At 44.1% G+C, this 24205-nt stretch overlaps 1 protein-coding gene across 1 annotated transcript in view; it reads left to right on the top strand.

Moving 5' to 3' along the window:
* The first annotated feature begins 2821 nt into the window (after window positions 1-2821).
* The window catches only part of DTWD2 (DTW domain containing 2), a 120388-nt gene continuing 99004 nt past the window's right edge, over window positions 2822-24205 (top strand). The window contains exon 1 of the mRNA XM_029910960.1: window positions 2822-3069. Within this exon, the coding sequence (XP_029766820.1) occupies window positions 2921-3069 (149 nt within the window). The 5' untranslated portion in view covers window positions 2822-2920. The remainder of the gene's footprint in view (window positions 3070-24205) is intronic.

The following is a 24205-nucleotide window of genomic DNA, read 5'->3' as shown; positions in this document are numbered from 1 at the left end:
AGCCACGGGCTGGGTTCCAGACTCTTGCCGTTAGGCTGCGTCCCCTTGAGGCAAAGGGGACGTCACAGACTTTGGCCGGTAGGCTATACAGCCCTGGATTAAAGGGCTAGTTGACAGACGGTGGCGGATAGTCCACGCCGCCCGCAACCTTAGGGGCGTGGACCGTCACAGACTATTATTTCCATTCCCTTCTTGATGAAAATATTCTGCAAAAACATGTTTATTACTTTTCTTTTACTCAACTCTCTGCCAATCTGGGGGCTATGCCCACGTGGAGGAGGGAAATATCACTTTCCCTTTCCACATAGTTTGAAAAATCATAAGTACAGTAAAAGCTGTGTTATCTGGCATGTTGTGGGAATGGGTGGTGTTGGTTAATTAAAAATTCCGGTTAACTAAGAGGGAGAGAGTTTGGGTGCAGGAGGGGGCTTAGGGCTCGGGGCGCAGGAGGAGCTTCTCAGTGCAGGCTCTGGGAGGGAGTTGAGGTGCCAGAGGGGGCTCGGGGAAGGGACGTGGGAGGGTTGTGGGGTGCCAGATCTGGGCAGCGCTCAGCTCGGGTGGCTCCCCAGAAGCAGAGACCTGTCCCTGCTAGTCCTAGGCAGAGGCACAGCTAGACCGCTCTGCATGCTGCCTCCACCTGCAGGCGCTGCCCCCACAGCTCCCATTGGCCATGGTTTCCGCCCAATGGGAGCTGCAGAGGCAGTGCTCTGGGCAGGGTGGACGCACTGCTAGGCAGAGCCGCCTAGCCACACCTCCCCCTAGGAGCAGCAGGGACATATCACCGCTTCCAGGGAGCCATGTGGAGCCAGGTAGGGAGCCTGCTGGTCATATACCAACCAGACTATAATCCAGACTTTCAATGAAGATCAGAAATGCCTTTATAGAGCTTTCCGGTTGGTAAAGTACCAGATAACACAGCTTTTACTGTATATTAAGAGAAAATGGTTAAAAATAATTTTATTTTAAACTTATACTAAGATCGAAGCTGAGGTTTTAGATTTTTCCTGCAAGATTTGAGAATATCAACGATAAGCCTCATCCTAGGTTGATACAGACCCTGGTGTGAAGTTGTGCAGGTGGTTATCATTAGAGGCTGCAGAAAGGCCTTATCTGGAAGGGGCACTTGGCAGTGTGTGTGGCTTAGTCTGCAAAGTTTTGCCAGGACAGTTATGTTGATTAGGAGTGTGCAAAAAAATCACACTCCCTAGTTAACACAGCTAACCTCCCCTAATGTAGACACAACCATGCCGACAGAAGAGTGCTCTCGTTGGCATAGCTAATGTCTTTCGAGGAAATGGTTAAATTATGGTAGGAGACAAATGCTGAGTCTCCACTAGGGGGCCAGGCCAGCATAGTTACACTGGCAAAGAATTTGTAGTATAGACAAATCCCTAAATGAGTATGAGAGACAGACAAACAAAATGTTTATATGCTAGGTGAGGGCTCTTTTCATTGAGATGAGATAGGGAGGGGACAGTGTGGACTAAGACCTGGTCTACTCTTAAAAGTTAGGTTGACATAGCTCTGGCACTCAGGGGGTTGAAAAATGCAGCTCCCTGAGCACTGTAACTATGCCCACCTAATCCTTAGTGTAGATGTGACTAAGTTGACTGAAGAATCCTTCCATTGACCTAATTACTGCTGCTCAGAGAAGTGGATTACCTATAGCAATGTAAAAAAACCCTTCTGTCGGTGTAGGAAGCATCTACATTACAGTGCTGCAGCACCGTAGCTTCTGTTGGTGAAAGAGACAAGTTCTTTTACTTTCAAAGAGCTCTTCTTCAGGTCTGGGAAAGGTATTCAGAGTGTCTCAGAAAAATACAAGGGTGGAACAGATATGGGTATATTAGTTAACATGCATTGCAAGCAATCATTCCAGGTGACAGTGGTAGTAAACACCTCTGCAGTGATAGGAATAAGGAGGGTTAGTGGGTTAGATTGTTGTAATGAGCCACAAAGCCAGTATCTTTTTTTTAAAATCCATGATTTTTAGTGGCTAGCAGAGTTATGAATTTAAGTTCCCAGGCTCATCTTCTGAAGGTGTTGTTTTATTAAAAGTGTTTGCCCACTGGGTGTTTGTCTTTCAGCATTTTATGACTATTATCAAGTTACTTAACTTAACAATAAACTGAATTTATCAAAAATTAATTACCCCGCCATCTACTTTTCACTAATGGCCTGATCCTGCAAAGATTTGCACATAGGGTATGCCTACACTACAGTCTCTACCAGAATATGCTATAGCACAGATGCAGACGTATGTATGTTTGTCTACATATAAATGCTAAAATGGAATAAAGTCAGCTTTGAATTAGCTCCAGATGTGGACTACGCTAACACAAATTAACAACAAAGCGAATTAAACTAATGCAAAATAACGCAGCCTGCTTCCAGAACCAGTACAACCACACGTGGCATTAATCCGGAGTAACTCTGGGCCAATGCAGATACGCACACCTGCCCAGGATGTCTAGTCAGTTTCACGGTAGTGGGCGCTACAGCAACGCCCAGCTCTCACACGCGGCTCGCAGTGTACCCCGGCCTCACAGACGCTGCACGGGAACCTTCCTCCGGGCGCGTCTCTGGCGCAATTCGAGGGGGCTGCGCAGCTTCTACCACCCAGCCCCACCTCTCCCGTTCGCTCCCCGATGGCACCTCCGGACCGGGACAACCAGCTACCGCCCCTCCCCCCCACAAGGCGGGAATAGTGACCCTATCTGGCCTTGTGATTGGTTGAACAGCCCGGGGGGCGGTTCCGCGATAGTCGCTTGACCCCTCCTTCCCCCCCCCCCCGGACGGGGCCCCGCGGCCTTACCCAGGCTCCCAACCGACCACCGCCTTTCGCGGCCTCTTAGCGCCACCTGGCGGCTACCTCCCACAGCGCAGCCTTGAGCCCTGGCTCTGCCTAGCCGGCGGCGAAATGGAGACGGCAGTGCCTGGGAGCGAGGAGTCGGGCGCCGCGGAAGGGCCCGTGGAGGCAGCAGCGGGGCGGGAAGATGGCGGCTGCGAGGGTCTGTGGGAGCTGCCCGTGGAGCGCTGCGTGAGGCGGGCCGAGTGCGGGCGCTGCAGGTGAGGAGCGGGGCGCGGGGTCAGCCCGAGCCGGGCAGCGGGGCCTGGCGGCTGCGCCCCCTGCCGTTGTGGAGGGGGAAGCGCCGGGACACGGGCCGCTGTCTGCGCCCAGCTCTGCCCGCACCGCGCCCGGGCCGCAGCGCGGGGGTCTGCCGGGTCCGCCTCGGGCACGGGGCGGGACATGCCTTCGGGAGTCCTGAGGCGGGTCTTCTCGGGTGTCGCGGGCCGCTGCTCTCCGCCTGTTGCTGCTTGGCAGGGGGCCCGGCTCGCCCCGCGCTTCCGCAGGGGGAGCGGAGCCAGGGCGGGGGTTGCAGGTGCAAGTGTCTCTGCTGCGTCACCAGCCATATGCTTATGTTCGCTTAGGGACCGGACTTCAGCAGCTGGGGAGGGGGGCTGCAGCTCTGCCAATGGCTGACCTTGGCCAAGTCACTTCCGCTCTCCGTGCCTCAATTTTCTCCTTTCTAAAAAAACGGGGGGCGGGGGGGGGAGAGAATGATGTGCTTATCTCCTTTGTAAAGCACGTTGAGCTGTACAGGTTGTATTCTGATTGGGGTTTTACACCGCAGGCTTCACCGTAGCATCTGCGCACCTTCCACTGGTGCAGTAAGTGAGGGGGCCGCATTTTTGTTATGTATGTTCCCTTAGCCCAGTGGTTCTCAAACTTTTCTACTGGTGACCCCTTTCACATAGCAAGCCTTTCAGTGCGACCCCCCCCCTTATAAATTAAAAACACTTTTTATGTATTTAAAACCGTTATAAATGTTAGAGGCAAAGTGGGGCTTGGGGTGGAGTCTGTCAGTTTGTGACCCCCCCACGTAATAACCTTGTGACCCCTTGAGGGGTCCCGACCCCCAGTTTGAGAACCCCTTCCTTAGCCTTTCCCCAGAGGGAGATATGTGGATACAGATGGATGGGCAGGTACAAGGAAATAATGAGATAGTATTAGTCAGTATTACAGGCAGCGGTTGAGGCCCAACTCTTATACGTGCATATATAGTTGAAATTACAGCAATAGCATTATAACCCCCACCTGCTACAGTCCTGCTGGTAACTCATGAGCCAGAAAGCTCAAAACCAAATGGTACATAAGAACAGCCATACTGGGTCAGACCAAAGGCCCATCTAGCCCAGTACCTGTCTTCCTACAGTGGCCAATGCCAGGAGCCCCAGAAGGAATGACCAGAAGAGGTAATCATCAAGTGGTACAAAGCACAATATTCTAGCTCCACAACTTGAGTTTTAAGTTTATGTACATGTTCCTAGGAAATACAGTTTAGTTGCCTTGAGTGGTCATTTCTACCAACCTGTGCTCTCCTGATTTTGATCAGTTTACCCAAGTAGTATCCAGCAGATGCTGAACAGCTGTGACGAGGACCTTAAAGACCCAATCCTGCATGCACTTATGTGCATGCTTAATGTTCAGTGTATGTAAATGTGCAGGATTGCCCCAAAGCTATTAAGTCCTAAATTGGTGGATCATATAGTAGTTAAGTCAGAAAATAACCCTGTATCAGGGGGTAGCCGTGTTAGTCTGTATCTACAAAAACAACAAGGACTCTGGTGGCACCTTAAAGACTAACAGATTTATTTGGGCATAAGCTTTCGTGGGTAAAAACCTCACTTCTTCGGATGCATAGTCAGAAAATAACCCTGTGTCAGTGGAAAAATAACAGGGAATGACATTTAAAAAAAAAGGCTTGGCAGAACTTAGTTTGTGTGAAGTCTAGATTAGTGCAGCGAACCTTGATTCTTCTATTTAGTAGTTCTTGCTGTTATCACTTTGTCTTGTTCTTGCATTATCTTGTTACCCCTTTCTCAGTGTCCTTTACTTGTATTTCCCTTTAAAGAAACACTGATATTTTTAATTACCGTATATATTACTCGTTCATAAGCCGAATATTTTTGGTAAAAAAGTGACGCATCAAAGAGCTGGGGTCGGCTTATAAATGGGTCTACACCAAAATTTGATGATTTTAAACTCTATGGAATCATTGAATTGAATATCTAATACATTGTTGTTTTGTTGGAGCGTCTGCAGGCATGGAGCCCCTCAGCTCCCTGTGGCCGCGGTTTGCCATTCCCGCAGCTCCCATTGGCTGCTCCAAATAACGCTCCAAATAAACAAAACGTCCTGACCCGCCAGCTGCTTACTCTGACATCCGGGAGTCAAAGTTTGCCAACCCCTGAAATATAGGATCGGCTTATGAAAGGGTCATACAGTTTTTGCTATTTTTACCTAACCATCTTGGGGGTTCGGCTTATAAACGAACGGGCTAATGAACGAGTATATACGGTAACTTGTTTTCTTAATAGAGCACCCTTGAAATAGTGTGAATCGGTATTTTAAAAAAAATCTTAAAAACACTTTTGTTGCCCTGGTGTGTTTAGAAATATCTTTTGGGTTGATTCCGGGCCAATATTGCCAAATGTGCTTGAGCTCCCACCCAACAACACTTTTTCCTCTTCCTCTCTCTTCACACCTGCTTGCTGTCTCTTCCGTTCATATCACAGGGTATGTCTGATTAAAACGCTATAGCAGCATGGCTGCACTATTGTGATGGGAGGGGTTCTCCTATTGGTATAGGCAGTCCACTTCCCCAAGAGGCGGTAGCTAGGTTGATGGAAGATTTCTTCTGTTGACCTTGTGCTGTCTACAAGGAGACTTAAATTGGTTTAACAACTCTGCTCAGGGTGTGGATTTTTTGCACCTCTGACCAATGTAGTTAAACCAACCTGATTTTCTGTAGACACTTAGCTTTGCTGCATTGATGGATATAGTGTATTCACAACTAGAACTGTCGATTAATCACACTTAACTCAGGTGATTAACTAAAAAAAATTAATTGCGATTAATCGCACTGTTAAACAATAAAATACCAACTGAAATGTATTAAATATTTTTGAATTTTTTTCTACATTTTCAGATATATTGATTTCTGTTACAACACAGAATACTAAGTGTACCATGCTCACTTTATATTATTTTTTATTACAAACATTTGCACTGTAAGAATGATAAACAAAAGAAATAGTATTTTTCATTTCACCTCAAACAAGTACTGTAGTACAATCTCTTTATCATGAAAGTGTAACTTACAAATGTAGATTGTTTGTTTGTTTTTGAGTAACAAAAAAAAAAAAGTAAAACTTCATAGCCTAAAAGTCCACTCAGTCCTACTTCTTGTTCAGCTAATTGCTAAGACAGACAAGTTTGTTTACCTTTTCGGGAGATACTGCTGACTGCTTGTTATTTACAATGTCACCTGGAAGTGAGAACAGGCATTCACATAGCACTTTAGTAGCCAGTGTTGCAAGATATTTACATGCCAGATATGCTAAATATCCGTATGCCGCTTCATGCTTCGGCCACCATTCCAGAGGCCATACTTCCATGCTGATAATACTCGTTTAAAAAAAAAAAAGCCTTAATTGAATTTGCAACTGAACTCCTTGGGGGAGAATTGTATGTCTCCTGTTCAGTTTTACCTGCGTTCTGCTATATATTTCATGTTATAGCAGTCTTGGATGGTGACTCAGCACATATTTGTTTTAAGAACACTTTCACAGCAGATTTTAAAATCGTGAGATGAGCATGATTAAAAAATTAACTCTCACTGGTGAAATGATAGTTAATTAATATTAATTCAGTGGTTTGAGTTATAAGCATTCATCCTTATATCAACAGTATTGGAAAATCTTTCTGTAGTCAGAAGTCAGTTTGTCTTGTGTTCTATATGCTTTTGAATTATAGTGACAAGTTTCAGAGTAGCAGCCGTGTTAGTCTGTATCCGTAAAAAGAACAGGAGTACTTGTGGCACCTTAGAGACTAACAAATTTATTTGAGCATAAGCTTTCATCAGATGAAGTGGGCTGTAGCCCATGAAAGCTTATGCTCAAATAAATTTGAATGATAGTGTACTCTTTACTTCTGAGGGAATTCTGCACCACTGCACATGCGCAGAATTCATGTCCTCTGCAGATTTCTTTGCTTCCCCATGGAAAAATGACTTTCTGACAGGAAAGCTAAGGGAAGCCACAAGAGCAGTCATGCGAACCTCCCCAGCAGTATGTTTTGGGTGCCTAGGGCAACTGACACAGTAGTAAATCAATGTGGGGCGGGGCGCGGGACTGGGGAAGACTCAGCTGGTGGCTCTTACCCTGCACTGGGCTCAGCTGCTAGGTCTGGCTGGGCTGGGGAGGATGGGACTTCCTCCTCCCCTCCACGGCATCCGGGGCTGGGTCAGACCCACCCCCAGATTTCTCCCCAGGCTATAGGAAGCTCTGCAAACTCCCCACCCATTGCTCCTCAGCTGCAGGGGGAGGGATCATTGTACGGGGAGCTGCTCTCCCATTCGCCCAACCTCCATGCATCCAGAGCCCCTCATACCCCGACCCTCCCACCTGGACCCCCCCTGCAGAGCCCCATTACCATTTCACCCAGAACCACTCAACAAGCCCCTGTGCATCCAGATCGCCTCCCGCACCCAGATTGCCCCACACAGAACCCTCTCAACGCACACCTGGATCCCCCCACACTAAGTCCCTCCACACTTGGATCCTGCCAGGCTGAGCCTGCCTGCCCACACCTGGTGCACCTGGCACATAGGGGCAGGGCCCTGGGATGCTGTCTGGGGGAGGCTTGATCCTTGTGCTGTGTCAGGGTTGGGTGCAGCCTCACTGCTGAGCCATGTCCCGAGAGGGGGCAAGGGGGAGCTGCAGAGTGATCTCCTACCTCTGTGCAGGCAGTTGCCTGTGCTCCCCAATGCCATGCTGGAGCCTCCACATTTATATGACAAAATTTGCAGAATTTTAAAATATTGTGCACAGAATTTTTAATTTTTTGATGCAGAATGCCCTTAGGAGTAACTCTTCAAAATCACTTCCAATAGCACTGTAAGTTAGTAGAATGTTTTGAAGTCACTTTAACCCATTTATTGGGGAGAAATCTTCAATTATTCCTGGTGGTGTTGTGGATAATGATATAATACTGCCATCTAATGCCTCATGGTGTATTTTTCATACAAAGAAACTTGTTTAGATTTATAAAATGTGCTTATCAAACATAGGCCTTATTTACAAACAAGTTACGCTAATTTAAAAGTAAACTATACGTTGCTCAAACCTATTTATGCGTTTTTAGGCAAGGTGTTGTTTTTGTTTTCACTAAACCATTCAGAAACAGATTTAGTTAAAACACTCCAATGCTTGTGTATAGACAAGGCCATAGCTAAGAACACCTATAGAAATAAAATACACAATAATTGAAATCTAAGCAAAAAGCAGGAGTAATCACTGGAGCTATTTGGCTTTAGATTCAGGAAGACCACTTGGTGTCAGTTTACACATAGAATACCAACTTCACACACAGGACTAGATATGTGCTTTATTCTAAAAATGAAAATATAAGGTGTGTGTATATATACATGCAAACTCCATCAAGTATTGGTATATTAATAATAGATATAGTCCATGTCAGTAGACATCACAGATCTTTATGATCTTATTATGAGATGATGATTAAAGACTGTTCTAGGTTAGTGGATTATTGGCTTGTTGTATGTTGTTTTGATGCCAGTTCACAAACTGAATGTTACAATCCCCACTCAACCAAACACATGTTTTGGTCAGAGAAGCTATCTAAGCTTGTTATAGGCTCAAAATATAACTCAATTGAAAACATGTATGCCTTGTTTTAAAACATGCCTATGGTGGTTCTGGCTGGGTAAACCATCAATTAAACTTGAATACTGGATTAGCTAGGATCATGGATGCATGGTTAATACAATGTGAACTTGCCTGTCATGCCACCTCTCTGCCAGTTCTAGTCCAGTGAGCAACCAGATGATTGTAATTGACATGAGTGCTGATCTCTGAAGCCTGTCCCTTTTTAAAAATACAGGTTATCTATTTTGTATTAATATAAAGTGATTGCTGTCAATAAGACTAGCAAGTGTCTCAAGAAATATTTAATAGAACTGACTGCTAATTCTAAACAAAATGGAAAGTAACAGACAGCTATTGATTTCCCTCACCACCCCCACCATACGGCCCCTTTGTTTCATCAACTTGGAAAGAGTTTAACATTTAGATGTGATTTCCTCACATATATATTTTGAATTTTTTGGTGATTGCTGAGTAGCAATTGTCTTGTCATTTTTAAAGATTACCCTTTAGGGTTAGGAAATGGTGCTCTTATGTACACTAGTGCATCACTGTTCCCTAAATGTAGTATATTGCTTTAAAAAAGGCTGTTGGTCATATAAAAGAGGATGACATAAAGTAATATATAGTAATTTATTGGCACAGATCTTGGTTAAAGATCTGTAAATGCTATGTGCACAGTTCTTCCATAAATTTCAAAGGGAATTTTGCATGAGAAGTATTTGCAGGAACAGGCCCTATGATTTTAACCAAGGAAAACTTAAATTATCTGGAATATCATCTATAATAGATCTGTGTTCATGTGTTACTTGTGTGCTTGTGAATTGAGGTCTAGCAATCTGTGAAAGCAGTCCTAGGTATCTTTGTATGTTTGCGGGACTAGGAGTAATAATTCTTGCTGTTGTGAAAAAGACATTTTTAAGACAGCCATTGCAATAAAACAGCTATTTCCCTGCATTTTGTTCAAGGCTACAGAAATAGGCTTCAGGGCACTCAGTATGTGTTCAATATTTCTCTTAAACCCAATGTTGAGAACTTTGGCTGTGACAGTGCCATCTATTTTTTCATGATTTTGTTCACAAACTGTCATCAGATTAGGCCAGTTCTTGATATAGTGCTCAAAACAGTCCACTACTGAGTTCCATCGCACGTCCTGTGGGAGAGTTAGCTTGGTTCCTCCCACTGTTTTCAGAGCAGCTGCTGCAAAGTGGTTGTTACGGAAGTATTTTGCCATTTCAACAACATTAGCCTTTATTTCTGGAACACTGAAGTCTTTGGCTAGGAGGTGCATCAAATGAGCACTGCAACCGTATGTTGTTAGCTTGGGATTCTCTTCACTCTCTTCTAAATAATTTCTTCTTATCTTGGATACATTTGCAGCATTGTCTGTGACTAAGCTGCATACTAGATATTTGAATTTTTTTTCAGTTTGTTCTAGCTTTTACTGCTACTTCTTGTAAGTATTCTGCTGTGTGTGCATTTCCTGATGTATCAATTGTTTCTGTAAGGAAGACATTCCCTTCTTCTGTTTTCACACAAGTACATACAACAGGATCATTGAGGACATTGCTCCACTCATCAAGACTCAGGCCTGGTCTACACTACGACTTTAATTCGGATTTAGCAGCGTTAATTCGAATTAACCCTTCACCCGTCCACACAATGGAGCCATTTAGTTCGAAATAAAGGGCGCTTAAAATCGATTTCTGTACTCCACCCCGAGCAGAGTAGCGCCAAAATCGATTTTGTCAATTCGAATTAGGGGTAGTGTGGCCGCAATTTGATGTTATTGGCCTCCGGGAGCTATCCCACAGTGCACCACTGACCGCTCTGGACAGCAATCTGACCTCGGATGCACTGGCCAGGTAAACAGGAAAAGCCCCGCGAACATTTGAATTGCATTTCCTGTTTGCCCAGCGTGGAGAGCACAGGTGAGCACAGGTAACAATGCAGGCTGATAATCGAAAAAGAGCACTAGCATGTACCGTTCGGGAGGTACTGGATCTGATTGCTATATGGGGAGAGGATTCAGTGCTAGCAGAACTTCGTTCAAAGAGACGAAATGCCAAAACTTTTGAAAAAATCTCCAAGCGCATGATGGAGAGAGGCCACAATAGGGACTCAGATCAGTGCCGCGTGAAAGTGAAGGAGCTCAGACAAGCCTATCAAAAAACAAAGGAGGCAAACGGTCGCTCCGGGTCAGAGCCGCGGACATGCCGCTTCTACGCCGAGCTAAATGCAATTCTAGGGGGGGCCGCCATGACTACCCCACCTGTGGTCGTGGAATCTGAGGCGGGGGTAATCTCAGCTACACCTGAGGATTCTGCGGACGAGGAGGAGGAGGACGAGCTTGCGGAGAGCACCCAGCACTCCGTTCTCCCCTACAGCCAGGAGCTTTTTCTCAGCCTGAGTGAAGTATCCTCCGAACCCTCCCAAGCCAGTATCCAAGACAACGACCCCATGGAAGGGACCTCAGGTGAGTTTACCTTTTAAAATATAAAACTTGTTTTAAAAGCAAGGTATTTTAATGATTATTTTGCCCTGAGGACTTTGTATGCATTCGCAGCCAGTACAGCTACTGGAAAAGTCTGTTAATGTGTCTGGGGATGGAGCGGAAATCCTCCAGGGACATCTCCATGAAGCTCTCCTGGAGGTACTCCAAAAGCCTTGCCACAAGGTTTCTGGGCAGTGCAGCCTTATTCCGTCCTCCATGGTAGGACACTTGACCGCGCCATGCTTGCAGCAAGTAATCTGGTATCATTGCCTGACAAAGCCTGGCAGCGTATGGTCCCGGTGTTTGCTGGCATTCAAGCAACATCCGTTCTTTATCTTGCTGTGTAATCCTCAGGAGAGTGATATCGCTCATGGTAACCTGGTTGAAATATGGGAATTTAATTAAGGGGACAGAGGTGGCCGTTCCTACTGGGCTGTTTGCCTGTGGCTGAAAAGAAATCCTTCCCTGCAGTTAGGCGACCGCGGGGGGGATTGGCCCAGAGCTTTTTGCGTTTGGCTAGCAGGGATCTTCCCTGTTACCAGCCACGCGGTCGGGGGAGGGGTACATTGATCATCCCAGGGAATTCATGGGGGGGTCGGGGTGGTTAGTTTGGTTTCTGCAGGGATCTTCCCTGATACCTGCCACGCGGTGGTGGGAGGGATACAGCGATCATCCCAGAGAATTGGATGGTGGGGGGGGTTAGTTTGTTTTCTGCTGCTGAAGGTTAACAGGAAAACCGCAGCAGTCAACAGGCTTTGCTTTGGTATGTGGGAAAGGAGGGCGCAGAAGCCGAAAGACAATGGCTTACCATGGCTGCCTGCAAGCTGAATTCTGTTGCCCGGACCTGCGTCTGTGATCTCTAACACCAAAGCCACAGGCACTCAATATTAAGAGGCAAAATCACATGTGCTATGTAATGTGAATAGTGTTGGTCACCGTGAAAGAGTATAAGCATTGTTCTGCAAAATGTATCTTTTTAAAAAATTCTCTCATTTTTTCCCTCTCTCCTGCAGCTGCAAATTCTTCAAGCCTCCCTCCTCCATCCCGAAGGCTAGCACAGATAAGGCGTCAGAAGAAGAAGACGCGAGACGAGATGTTTGCAGAAATCATGCAATCCACCCGCAGTGACAGAGCTAATCTGAATGAGTGGAAGGACACGGTTTCAAAGTATAGGAAAGAAGCCAGTGAACGTGAGGACAGGAGGGACCAACGTGAGGACAGGAGGGACCAACGTGAGGACAGGAGAGACGCTCGAGATGAGAGGTGGCGGCAGGAAGATCAGAGGAGTCGGGAAGCAACGCTGGGGCTACTGCGAGAGCAAACAGACATGCTCCGGCGTCTGGTGGAGCTTCAGGAACGGCAGCAGGATTACAGAGTGCCGCTACATCCCCTGTATAACCCCCCTCCCCCCTCACCATGTTCCATATCCTCCTCACCCAGACGTGTAAGAACGCGGGGGGGGGGGAGGCTCCGTACACCTTCCCATTCCACCCCAGTGGACAGCCCAAGCAAAAGGCTGTCATTTTTTTTAATCATTTCTTAATGGCCTTTTCCTTCCCTCCTCCCAAACCCCACCCGGGATCCCTCCCTCTTTTTACAATCTATGAATAAAGAATAAATGATTTTTAAACGATAGTGACTTTATTTGGTTTGAAAGCAAGCTGGGGGAAGGGGGAGGGTGGGTTACTTACAGAGAATGAGTCAATAAAGGGGGCGAGTTTTCATGAAGGAGAAACAAACAGAAATTTCACACTGTAGCTTGGCCAGTCATGAAACTGGTTTTCAAAGCTTCTCTGATGCACACTGCTTCCTGATGTGCTCTTCTAATAGCCCTGGTGTCTGGCTGCGCGTAATCAGCAGCCAGGCGATTTGCCTCAGCCTCCCACCCTGCCATAAAGGTCTCCCCCTTACTTTCACAGAGATTGTGGAGCACACAGCAAGCAGAAATAACAATGGGGAGATTTCTTTTGCTGAGGTCAGAACAAGTCAGTAGCGATCGCCAGCGACCTTTTAAACGGCCAAATGCACATTCTACCACCATTCTGCACTTGCTCAGCCTGTAGTTAAACAGCTCCTGACTCCTGTCCAGGCTGCCTGTGTATGGCTTCATGAGCCATGGCATTAAGGGGTAGGCTGGGTCCCCAAGGATAACTATAGGCATTTCAACATCCCCAACGGTTATTTTCTGGTCCGGGAAGTAAGTCCCTTGCTGCAGCCCTTTACACAGAATAGTGTTCCTGAAGACGCGAGCATCATGAACTCTTCCCGGCCACCCCGCGTTGATGTTGGTGAAACGTCCCTTGTGATCCACCAGTGCTTGCAGCACCATTGAAAAGTACCCCTTGCGGTTTACGTACTGGCTGCCCTGGTGCTCCGGTGCCAAGATAGGGATATGGGTTCCATCTATCGCCCCACCACAGTTAGGGAATCCCATTGCAGCAAAGCCATCCACTATGACCTGCACATTTCCCAGAGTCACTACCTTTCGTAGCAGCACCTCAATGATTGCTTTGGCTACTTGCATCACAGCAGCCCCCACAGTAGATTTGCCCACTCCAAATTGATTCCCGACTGACCGGTAGCTGTCTGGCGTTGCAAGCTTCCACAGGGCTATCGCCACTCACTTCTCAACTGTGAGGGCTGCTCTCATCTTGGTATTCTGGCGTTTCAGGGCAGGGGACAGCAAGTCACAAAGTTCCATGAAAGTGCCCTTACGCATGCGAAAGTTCCGCAGCCACTGGGAATCGTCCCACACCTGCAACACTATGCGGTCCCACCAGTCTGTGCTTGTTTCCCTTGCCCAGAATCGGCGTTCCATGGATAGAATCTGCCCCATTAACAACATGATCTCCAAAGCACCGGGGCCCGTGATTTGAGAGAATTCTGTGTCCGTGTCCATGTCCATGTCCTCATCACGCTGGTCGCTGCGCTCCCGCCGCCGCTGCCTCCTCGCCTCGTTTTTCTGGTCCTGGCTCAGCATAAACTCAACGAGAACGCGCGAGGTGTTTACAATGTTCATGACTGCTGTCTGGAGCTGAGCGGGCTCCATGCTTGCCGTGGTATGGAGTCTGCAGTGTTCACCCAGGAGAAAAAAGGCGCAAAACGGTTGTCTGCCGTCCATTGCTTTCATGCAGGGAAGGAGGGAGGGAAGGAGGGGTGAGGCTGTACCCAGAACCACCTGCGACAATGTTTTGGTCCCATCAGGCACTGGGATCTCAACCCAGAATTCCAATGGGCAGGGGAGACTGCGGGAACTATGGGATAGCTACCCACAATGCAACGCTCCAGAAATCGACGCTAGCCCAGGTACATGGACGCACACCGCCGAATTAATGTGGGTAAAAACCGAATTAATGTGCTTAGTGTGGCCGCATACAATCGAATTTATACAATCTGTTTCGCAAATTCGAATTATCTAAATTCGGATTAATCCCGTAGTGTAGACGTACCCTCAGGTTAATAATTTTACCCTCTAGACCTTTTGCACACTGCTCAATTTCTCTTTCATACACTTCTTGCAGCAATTTACCTGCGACATTTGCTCTGTTAGGTGGACTGTATCCTGGTCTTAATGACTGAACCATATTAATGAAGTGTGAGTTCTCAATCATACGGAAAGGAGTTTGTTGCATAAACAAACTGGGCAATTTTTTCATCAATTACCTCTTTTTGTAATCTGCTGGTTCTTATCACAAACTTATCTATGGTTGATTTTTTTTTTTTTTTCTTTTTGCTGCAGGTGATATACTGTTGCTATGTGACATACGTGATGTGACTGAAACACTATCATTGGTAGATAACTCTGAAACTATAGAAAATGATAGTGATCTTGAAGGTGGATAGTCTTCAGAACCCTGTATGTTAAGTCAATGCAGTTATTTAATTATTATTACCATACTGCTCATTTAGTATTACTCATTGCATTCACTGACACTCAGTACTACTTTAAAGGTGAAATTGTAAAAGGAAGATCTGCCTATTTCAGCTACTTATTTTTTTATCACAACTGCATCTAAAATGATAGTACCATAGAGTAACAACTATATTTCTTGCTCAAAATGAGAATTCAAGACTAGTCCAGAAGGAAGACTGGCATTCCTTAAGAAAGAAGTATGAAATAAGTTTACCAACCTGAAGATCCTGCATGTTCAGACATTTTCCTTTCATCATCTTCAAGCAGCTTTCTCCTGAGAAGGAACACTTCTCATGATGTTGTTTCATTTGGGCAACCAGGCCTTGCATTTCTTTGTTGCACTGTTTTCATTTTGCACACGTCTGTCTTACCCACAGATAGAGGACCTTCATTAAAATATTCCCAAACTGGGTCTCTTTCATGGCTTGCTGCCATTATAGGTTTTCTCTTCTAGTGAGAGAATGGTATGGTAGATCTCAAATCAATGAAGGCTACACTCAGAAAGACCTCAAGACTTCTGGAATATGCTGCTCAAACAGTTTCACTTTTGTTTCTACTGCCTGTACCTCCCTTCTCACATTTATCTCCAGACTTCTTCTCCTTGTCCAGATCTGTTCCGCCCCCAACAATCTTCTATTCATTGAACTTTTTGAAACTTTGCACTTTGAGAGAGGTAAGAGAGTGCAAATTTGTGTACACAGAGACAGAGGGACAGTAGGGTTGAGGTCTGTTATTTCTCAGCTCTATATTTTATTGTATTTATGTATTTACTTATTTACTTACATTTTTGCTGTTAACAAGCATGTTATCTCTGGAGACACAAATCCACAGTTTGAGAACTGCAAAACTAAGCATCTCTGATGGTATCTTCTAGACTGAGCACTGAGTCCCATTGGGTAGATAGATTATTTAGGTTAATCTTTCTATACAGAAGCCCCTGGAGCCTCATAAAATTGGGTCCCTAATACATGATCTACTGGAACTCATTTACAAAACTTTTCTTAAACATTCCATGAATATATTGTCTCAACTATAGAGTTAGAATTTATAATCCCTATTCCATGATGAGATATATTTGAGCTATAATACACCTTAATTAAAACTATCTTTAGATAGGTTTTTTTCCTCAAAAAGCATGTTATCAAAAAATCCGATTTTTAATTTTTTTTAAAATAATTGATTTTTATCCACCCTGTTTTGTTTTTGAGTGCAGTTATGTAATTAAAAAACTACATTTGTAAATTGCACTTTCATGATAGAGATTACACTACAGTACTTGTATGAGATGAACTGAAAAATACTACTTATTTATCATTTTTATAGTGGAAATATTTGTAATAATATAAAGTGAGCACTGTGCACTTTGTATTCTTTGTAATTGAAATCAATATATTTGAAAATGTAGAAAAACATGCTGCAAAATATTTAATAAATTTCAATTGGTATTCTGTTGTTTAACAGCAATTAATTGCTGTTAATTTTTTTAATTGCAATTCATTTGAGTTTATTGCGTGAGTTAACTATGATTAATTGAGAGCCCTAGTTGTGATAAAACATTTATACTTTAAAGGATGGCTGTTGTAAGAAAAACTAAATCTGAAATGATCAATTTATGGTATGATCATTGTAACTATACATCAATGTTTTGGTGTACTATACTTTAGCCATGTGCTTGATGAAGGTTCTTCATCTAGATGAAGATAACTGACCCATTGGTGAAGAAAGATAATACACAACACCCCTGCATGCTGTGAGCATGTGAAGAATGTAGTGTGCTCAGTAGTATCGATAGTGAAGAATGTAGTGTGCTCAATAGTATCGATAATGAATATGACATCTGCAAGTTTTTTGATGAAAAACTAAGTGTGAAGAGGCAGCACACTTTTCCTGAGCGCAAAGATATCTGCAGTTTCTTTATGGCACGTTACTGAGCTATATGAACTTTATTTCAAATAAATACTTAACGTAAACATGAATTTTAACAAATTTGCTTTAATTATTCAGAAAAAAATCTTAAGTATCCAAATTGCTTCAGAACCTCTGATTTCCCCCCCCCCCTCTTCTTAAAATGTGAGATGTAGGTACTCATCCTAGCTGCTCTAAATTCACAACAATTCTGCCATCAGTGAAAGTAATACTTCTGTATCAGTGACTCCAGTTTCTAAGGGTGTGTGTGTGTGTGTGCACAGCTATTGATACAGAGACTCCTCTGTGGTTCATAATTTTAAACAAATGACTTACTAGCCTGTTGAGCAGGTGTGGGCAAACTTTTTGGCCCGAGGGCCAGCATCTGGGTATGCAAATTGTATGGTGGGCCATGAATGCTCATGAAATTGGGGTTGGGGGGCAGGGGGCACTGGCTGGGGATGCAGGCTCTGGGATTGTGGCAGAAATGAGGAGGGGGGAGGAGGCTCTGGGCTGGAGAAGGAGGTTGGGGCACGGGAGGGGGTCAGGGGTGCAGGCTCCGGGAGGCGCTTACCTCAAGCAGCTCTTGGAAGCAGCGGCATGTCCCCCTTTCCCCTCCGGCTCCTGTGTGGTGGTGTGGCCAGGTGGCTCCGTGCGCCGCCCCGTCCGCAGGCGCCGCCGTTCCCGGCCAATGGGAGCTACGGGGGTGGCACTTGGGGTGGGGGAAGCTTGTGGAGCCCCCTTGCTACCTCTAAGTGTAGGAGCTGGAGAGGGGACATGCTGCTGCTTCCGGGAGCCTTGGCATGCACGTGTGGAGAGGTCTCCGACCCTGCTCCCCGGCTGGAGCATGGGAGCAGGGCAAGCCCCAGACCCCGCTCCCCAGTGGGAGCTCAAGGGCCAGATTAAACAGCCTGGAGGGACAGATGTGGCCCCCGGGCTGTAGTTTGCCCACCTCTACTGTAGAGTATGATATTTTAAAAAACATCTTGCACTCTTCTTTAGCATTATGTTCTCATTGGAAATATTAAAAAAGAAATAGAAACAGGGTGATTAGTTGAGCTACTCTAGCCCTGAAAGCAGCAAAGAGTCCTGTGGCACCTTATAGGCTAACAGATGTATTGGAGCATGAGCTTTCGTGGGTGAATACCCACTTCGTTGGACATGCATCCGACTAAGTGGGTATTCACCCACGAAAGCTCATGCTCCAATACATCTGTTAGCCTATAAGGTGCCACAGGACTCTTTGCTGCTTTTACAGATCCAGACTAACACGGCTACCCCCTCTGATACTCTAGCCCTGAAGAAAGAGTTTTTATTGTCTTTGGTTTTTTGATGGTGCAGCAAAAAGAAAAACCTTTTAAAACAAATGATTAATAATTTTAGAATTATTTTTCATGTGACAGCAATATTTTTTGTTAAATCGCCCTCGTGATTTCAGCTAAATGTTAAAAGTAAGTTTTCCATATACACACTGGAGCTACCAAATGTCAAACACTATATTTGTCTGGTCAAATATGTCAATTTCAATAGTTGCAAAAAGTTCAAAAGCCTTTAAAAAGGCAGAGTAGATTTTCAGCAGCACCAAGAAACATTAATCAAGGAAGAGGCTGAGCAGGTATACCAAAAGTAGATTTGTTCATTAGAATTTTAACAAGTTCTGGAGCAGCAAACAAAAAACTTTACAATCAGATCGTTGCAGTAATTCCTTCCCCATTTCAGGGAGGTGCAGATCTGGATTGCCCTATTGGGAGCACTGGGAATCACTATTCCATGATGCTTCCTAGAGCTCCCCGTCAGTCATGATGAGGGACAAGTGTATCCCTTTCTCTGGATGGTTAGCTCTGGTGGCTAGTACAAAGGTGAGAATAGGGCTATGATCCTGCCTCCCTCTCTGGTGGTCTGTACTCCAAGTGGTGATTAAAGGGAGGAACACTTTCTTCCCCTGTTGTGCACCCTGTCACTTAACATCTGAAGCTTGGAAAGAGACTATTTTCTTTTCCTTTTTGAAGCTAGAGAAATCTTTTTTTCAGATTGCCTTGATAACTTTACATCCATGTGAGAAAGCTTTGATGGGTTTCCCTTGGTATCTCAGAATCAGCTAGGGTTCTGTAAAGTTAGTCATTTGTACCCTCCACGTGATCACATAACGATATCACTGCTGCCTTCCCTTGCCAACATAGTGAATGAGAAATAGAACTCTGCAGTTGGCTTAGGTTTTTGCCATGTGATTTGTGTGTGTGCATGTCACGAGGCCTCTTTTTAACCCTGGCAAAATTTTCAGGTTGCTTTAAAGCTAGATTCTGTGGCCAGTAGAGGGTTTTAGACAAAAAAAACATGCTTGCGTATTTTTATTACAGTATTATACAGTTCCTTCTCATAATAGGAACATCTGCACAATAATTATAGCAGGAATGCAATAGAAATACTTAATTGCAACTGGTGGGATTTGGAGGAGTCCATATGTTTAAAATGTGAGCTAGAAATGTATTTAGTATTTTTTGAACTTTTAATATTGATACTAAAACACTTGCATCTTGTGAAATAAAGGCAATGTTATATTATGCAACAGTTACAATAGAAAATAAATTCAACTAAATTCTAATAAACCTCTTTTGTGGGATAAATAAACATCAACATCTAATTATTGATGAGAGGGCTCTTTAATGCTGTCATTCGTGGGCCTCAGTTCAAAAGCAGTGGGAAAGAATTAAGCATAATAAAGAGGAGTTCAGCTTGGCAAAATTGTAGACTAATAATGAGACGTTGGCGCACCTGAGGTCTGCAGATGGAGCACAAACTAATTATGTGATAAGTTAGTCTGGTGACAATAATAAAATGGTGAAAAAAACTCAGCTGCTTTTAGAAGTACTTAACCTTGGCATTATTGAGCCAGCTTTCCAGTTCCCTTCAGATATTGCTGGGCAGTGTCCATCTTGTACTTGTTACAGTAGTTCTTCAATGGATGTAGCCCAAGAAGGTGTCAATGCTGTGCTAACCAGAGAGTAATCTGCACATCAGCAGCTGACAGAGGATATATTTTAAAAGTGCATTTGAGTTTTTGGCTGACTTTCCTAATATAATGGATGGGAAGGACTTTACAGCATGCAGAGAATTAAGATCTTAATGCTTTGATCCTGTAGTTGTATGTGCATGTGGACTTTTTCACCCACCTGGCTCCAATTACAGGAGTCAGGCCCTGGTGAATATGTGGGGGATGCACCTTAGAGGCACCACAATTAAATTTGAGTTGCTTTTTGCACATAAAAGCAACATAAGAACAACATGCAACCTGAACCAAGGCAAACTTCAGTTTTCTAGGTAAACTTCACTGTCAATGTCATGCTTTTAAAAAAAATAAAATAAAATAAAAAAAAATTACACATTTGAAACAGTCCTTTTTGGAAATCCTCCAAATGAGAGACACTTTTTTGGTTTGTTTTTTTGGACCCCTATAGTTGAAGGTGTAACACTAGCAATCGTAGGGGTGGATGCCTGGGGTACGCTAATCAGCTAGGTTGCCTCTGACATGTAGATCACCCATTCGAATCAAGTCCAGCTCAACAGGGATTAATAGTTGTTCCCATCTAATGAATGTTTGGTAGACCCATACGAAACAAGTTCAGTTCCCACATCAAATGCACCACTATGTTTTGCTGTAGATTGTAAACTCTTCCAGACAGGGACTAGCACAGTGATGTCCTGGTCTTCATTGAGTCTTGTAGTGAGAGCTTCTACCACGGGGGCTGAAATTGCCTTGCTTAGTATAAATTTGCAAGTGTTTGAAGCATTGTTTCTGTCACATATGTATTGGGAGTGGGGAGAGGGAAGAATTGGAAAACAGACCTAAACATAATTTAATCTTTTTTAAAAAATCAAACAAAAAAAACCTTCATGACTTTTTGGGTCTGTCTCATTAGTTTTGAGCTTCCAGAAATGACAGAATACTGTATATACAAAGTACACAGTTCATATAGACAGTGTGGGATTTTGATTTGATAAACCAGAGAATGCCCAAAACTGGTTTGGACCAGTGGTGTCTCAGTTCATCTAGTAATGACTCATAACTGTGACTTTAAAAGTGTGAGATGATCCTAAAGTTTGTTTTCATGTAAATCAAGATCATTATAGCACCGAGAGAAAATTATTAAATTTGTTCTGCAAGATTTTTGTCAGTTTTAAAAAGGAAAAAAAAGAGTTTATTCTTTGAAGTTGCTAATTCATAATTCATGAGAGAAAGCCAATTTGCCTTAGAGAATTAATGTAGTGGCTAATCATATGTTAGGTAGCGGGAGTAGACTTCTGCATGGCATGAGGTAAATGTTTTTTTCTGTTTCCTAATTAAGTCCCTAATGAGTAGGGTCAGTTTACAAATTCTTATCAGTGCTTTGCAGTATTTTGCTAAGAAACTTTTTGGAGGAAAATAGGGATGATTACAGAGTAAGACCTCTGTGTAATCTTGGTCTTTCCTACTATACCACAGGGCATGCTTACATACATCCTTTGGTTAGGAAAATATCATACAGGAATTTGTAAATTTTGTGGAAAGCCCCTTTATTCTTTTTATTGATATTTCTGTTCAATAATCCATGTTTTAAAACCTTAAAATGTCCATTTTTTTCTTGCTATAGTATCTAAATCTTAATATTCCCAAGTATGTTTTATTTCAAAGTCCTTCCACTTGTTAAGAATCATTATAATATTCCTCTTATCTATATATTTCCTCGCATATGTTAGTCTTCACTCTGAACTCCTGTAATCCCTTTCTGTACATTATTGTGAAGCTCTTTATATCCAGGAGCAAAACTACTTATCTCTTCAGCTTTGTTCTGCTCACCAATTTCAATTCTCATCAGAGGAGTGCACTCAGTCTCTTTCTTCTGTTGACAATGACTGGGTTCTACAGAATTTACTGGGGGGTATTCACCCTTTTTTACCCCTGTGTCAGAAGGTAACACTTCCCAAACAGTTCTCTTTTCTGATCCCTTCCAACATCAGCAGTTATTAATGGATGAGCAGCACACACATTACACATGCTGCTTTCGCTCTTATTTCTGGCCAATTGTCCTTCAACTGCCATGGAACCACTGGCATTCTATTTGCTTTGTAGACTGTTTTCTATGCTACTTTTTCCCTAAAATTCCCTATTGTTTCTACCACCAGGGTAGCTCTGCTGGGGCCATGTCTACATTAGCAAGATTCGCTGACTGAACTTTTGTCTGCTTACAGCTTCCGATGTTGCTAGAGAGAGTGCACACTTGGCCGCTCTTGTCGGTGCTGCATGTCCTCATAGTGAGATGTTGTGTTGGCGAAAGATGTGGTGCAACATGTGTAGGCATTCCAGTATCCCTGGGCCACTATTCTGCCTTGTGGGAGACTTTTGCAGTGTATTGTGGGAACTAGACTGTCCAGCAAATTATGGGAGCTCAGGGTCTAGTTCCCACAAATTCCCTTTCCTCCATTCCGTAACTTTTGTGCCATTTTTGAAAATGCCTGTAGTCTCTCATGCTGCCTTTTTGTTCTATCCATTGGACTAAAAGATCTAGCACAGCTAAGTGCAGCGCTGGTGGCTGTTTTAGAGACCAGGTGCACAATTTTTCTGTATTTGCAGAACTTCAGTGACTACCACTTCAAGGATTGTGGTGGTGCTGTAATGAAGCATCTGAGACAACTGAGGAGGAGAAGGAATGGATGATGCAGATAGTGAATAAAAATTAGAGTGTTACAGGCATGTACTGACCAGCTCCACATGGTGGAATGGTGTTTTTCAGCCTGTGGGATGGTGGGCTTGCAGCTGGGACGATCAGTAGAGGCTTCAGAACTTTTGGATGCAGAATGCCAAGTTCCTGGATCTGTTCCCTTCAGCACAGTGATACCAGAATGAGAGCTGCTGGACAATAGAAAAACAGGTGGCAATCACACCCTGGAAGTTTGCAACTGGAGACTGCTATTGGTTGATGGGCAGTCAGTTCAGGGTTGGAAAAATCACCTGTGGGGGATGGCGGTCATCCAGGAGTGCAAGGCCATTAAGTGTGTCCTGCTTCAAATGATTGTGACTTTGGGTAATGTGCAGTAAATAACGGAGGGTTTGAAAAGTGAGCTTCCCAAACTGTGATGGGGCAATAGGTTGCATAATCAGATCCTTCTCCCACGCCCACCTTGTGTCTGAGTACCTAAACAGGAAGGGTACTTTTCCATGGTTATGCAAACACTGGGAGATCACCAGGCTGTTTCACTGACTGTGCTGGTCAGGCAAGATGCATGATGTGTGCAACTTTAGGAATACAGGATTTCCGAAAGACATTCTTCCTGGACCGGCACACTCACATTAGTGAGGCTGAAATGCCAGTAGCGATTTGGGGGAATGTGTCTGCTTGCTTACTTGGATCATGAAACTGTACATGACACCTGGACAGAACCATGGAAAGATTTAACTACCGTCCAAACTGGTCAGGATGACTGTTGAATGTGTGTTTGGTAGGTTGAAAGAACTCTAGCAATTCTCATGACTACACTGGATATCTGTGAGGCAAATATTCCTGGTATTGCTGCTTGTTATGTATCGAGTAATATTTGTGAAGCTAAAGGGGAAGCATTACTAGTAGGGTGGAATGATGAAATAGACAAACTGCTGATTTTGAACTGCCAGACACCAGGGACATTACAAGAACCCATCAAGGAGCTGTATGGCTGAATCAGCTCTTAAAAAATCACTGACACTGTGCCATAGTATTGCAGTGTGCTGCTTTTGTGTACTGCTCTCAGTACTTGGCTTGAACATGGATTTATAAACTCCTGATATGAATTTGGTGGGAGGGATGCCACTTTGGTCTCTGATATTTGTTTGGTGACACCCAATAAATATACTACAATTTTCAAAAAAACATAAATTTATGGAGTGCAAAGAAACAATGACCATTCTTAACAGTCAACTTTGAGGGTATCAACACTGACAAAGTCTTAAAATAAAACCTTTATAAGGTAATAAATGAAGTGCAAGGTGCTTGCTGACTGATCCTGTAGTAATCGCAGGTCATTGAACATATAGTCATAGTTCTTGTTTTCCACTGGTGTGGAGTGGTAAGGATAAGACTGCAAGCTATGCTGGCGCTTTATTTGGTGTGTGTGTGTGTGTGTGTGTGTGTGTGTGTGTGTGTGTGTGTGTG

Source organism: Terrapene carolina, unplaced genomic scaffold, assembly GCF_002925995.2.
Source record: "Terrapene carolina triunguis isolate 2854851 unplaced genomic scaffold, T_m_triunguis-2.0 Scaffold69, whole genome shotgun sequence".
NCBI lineage: Eukaryota > Metazoa > Chordata > Testudines > Emydidae > Terrapene > Terrapene triunguis.
Note: the sequence above shows the minus strand (reverse complement) of the source record. Positions and strands in the feature narration are given on the sequence as shown.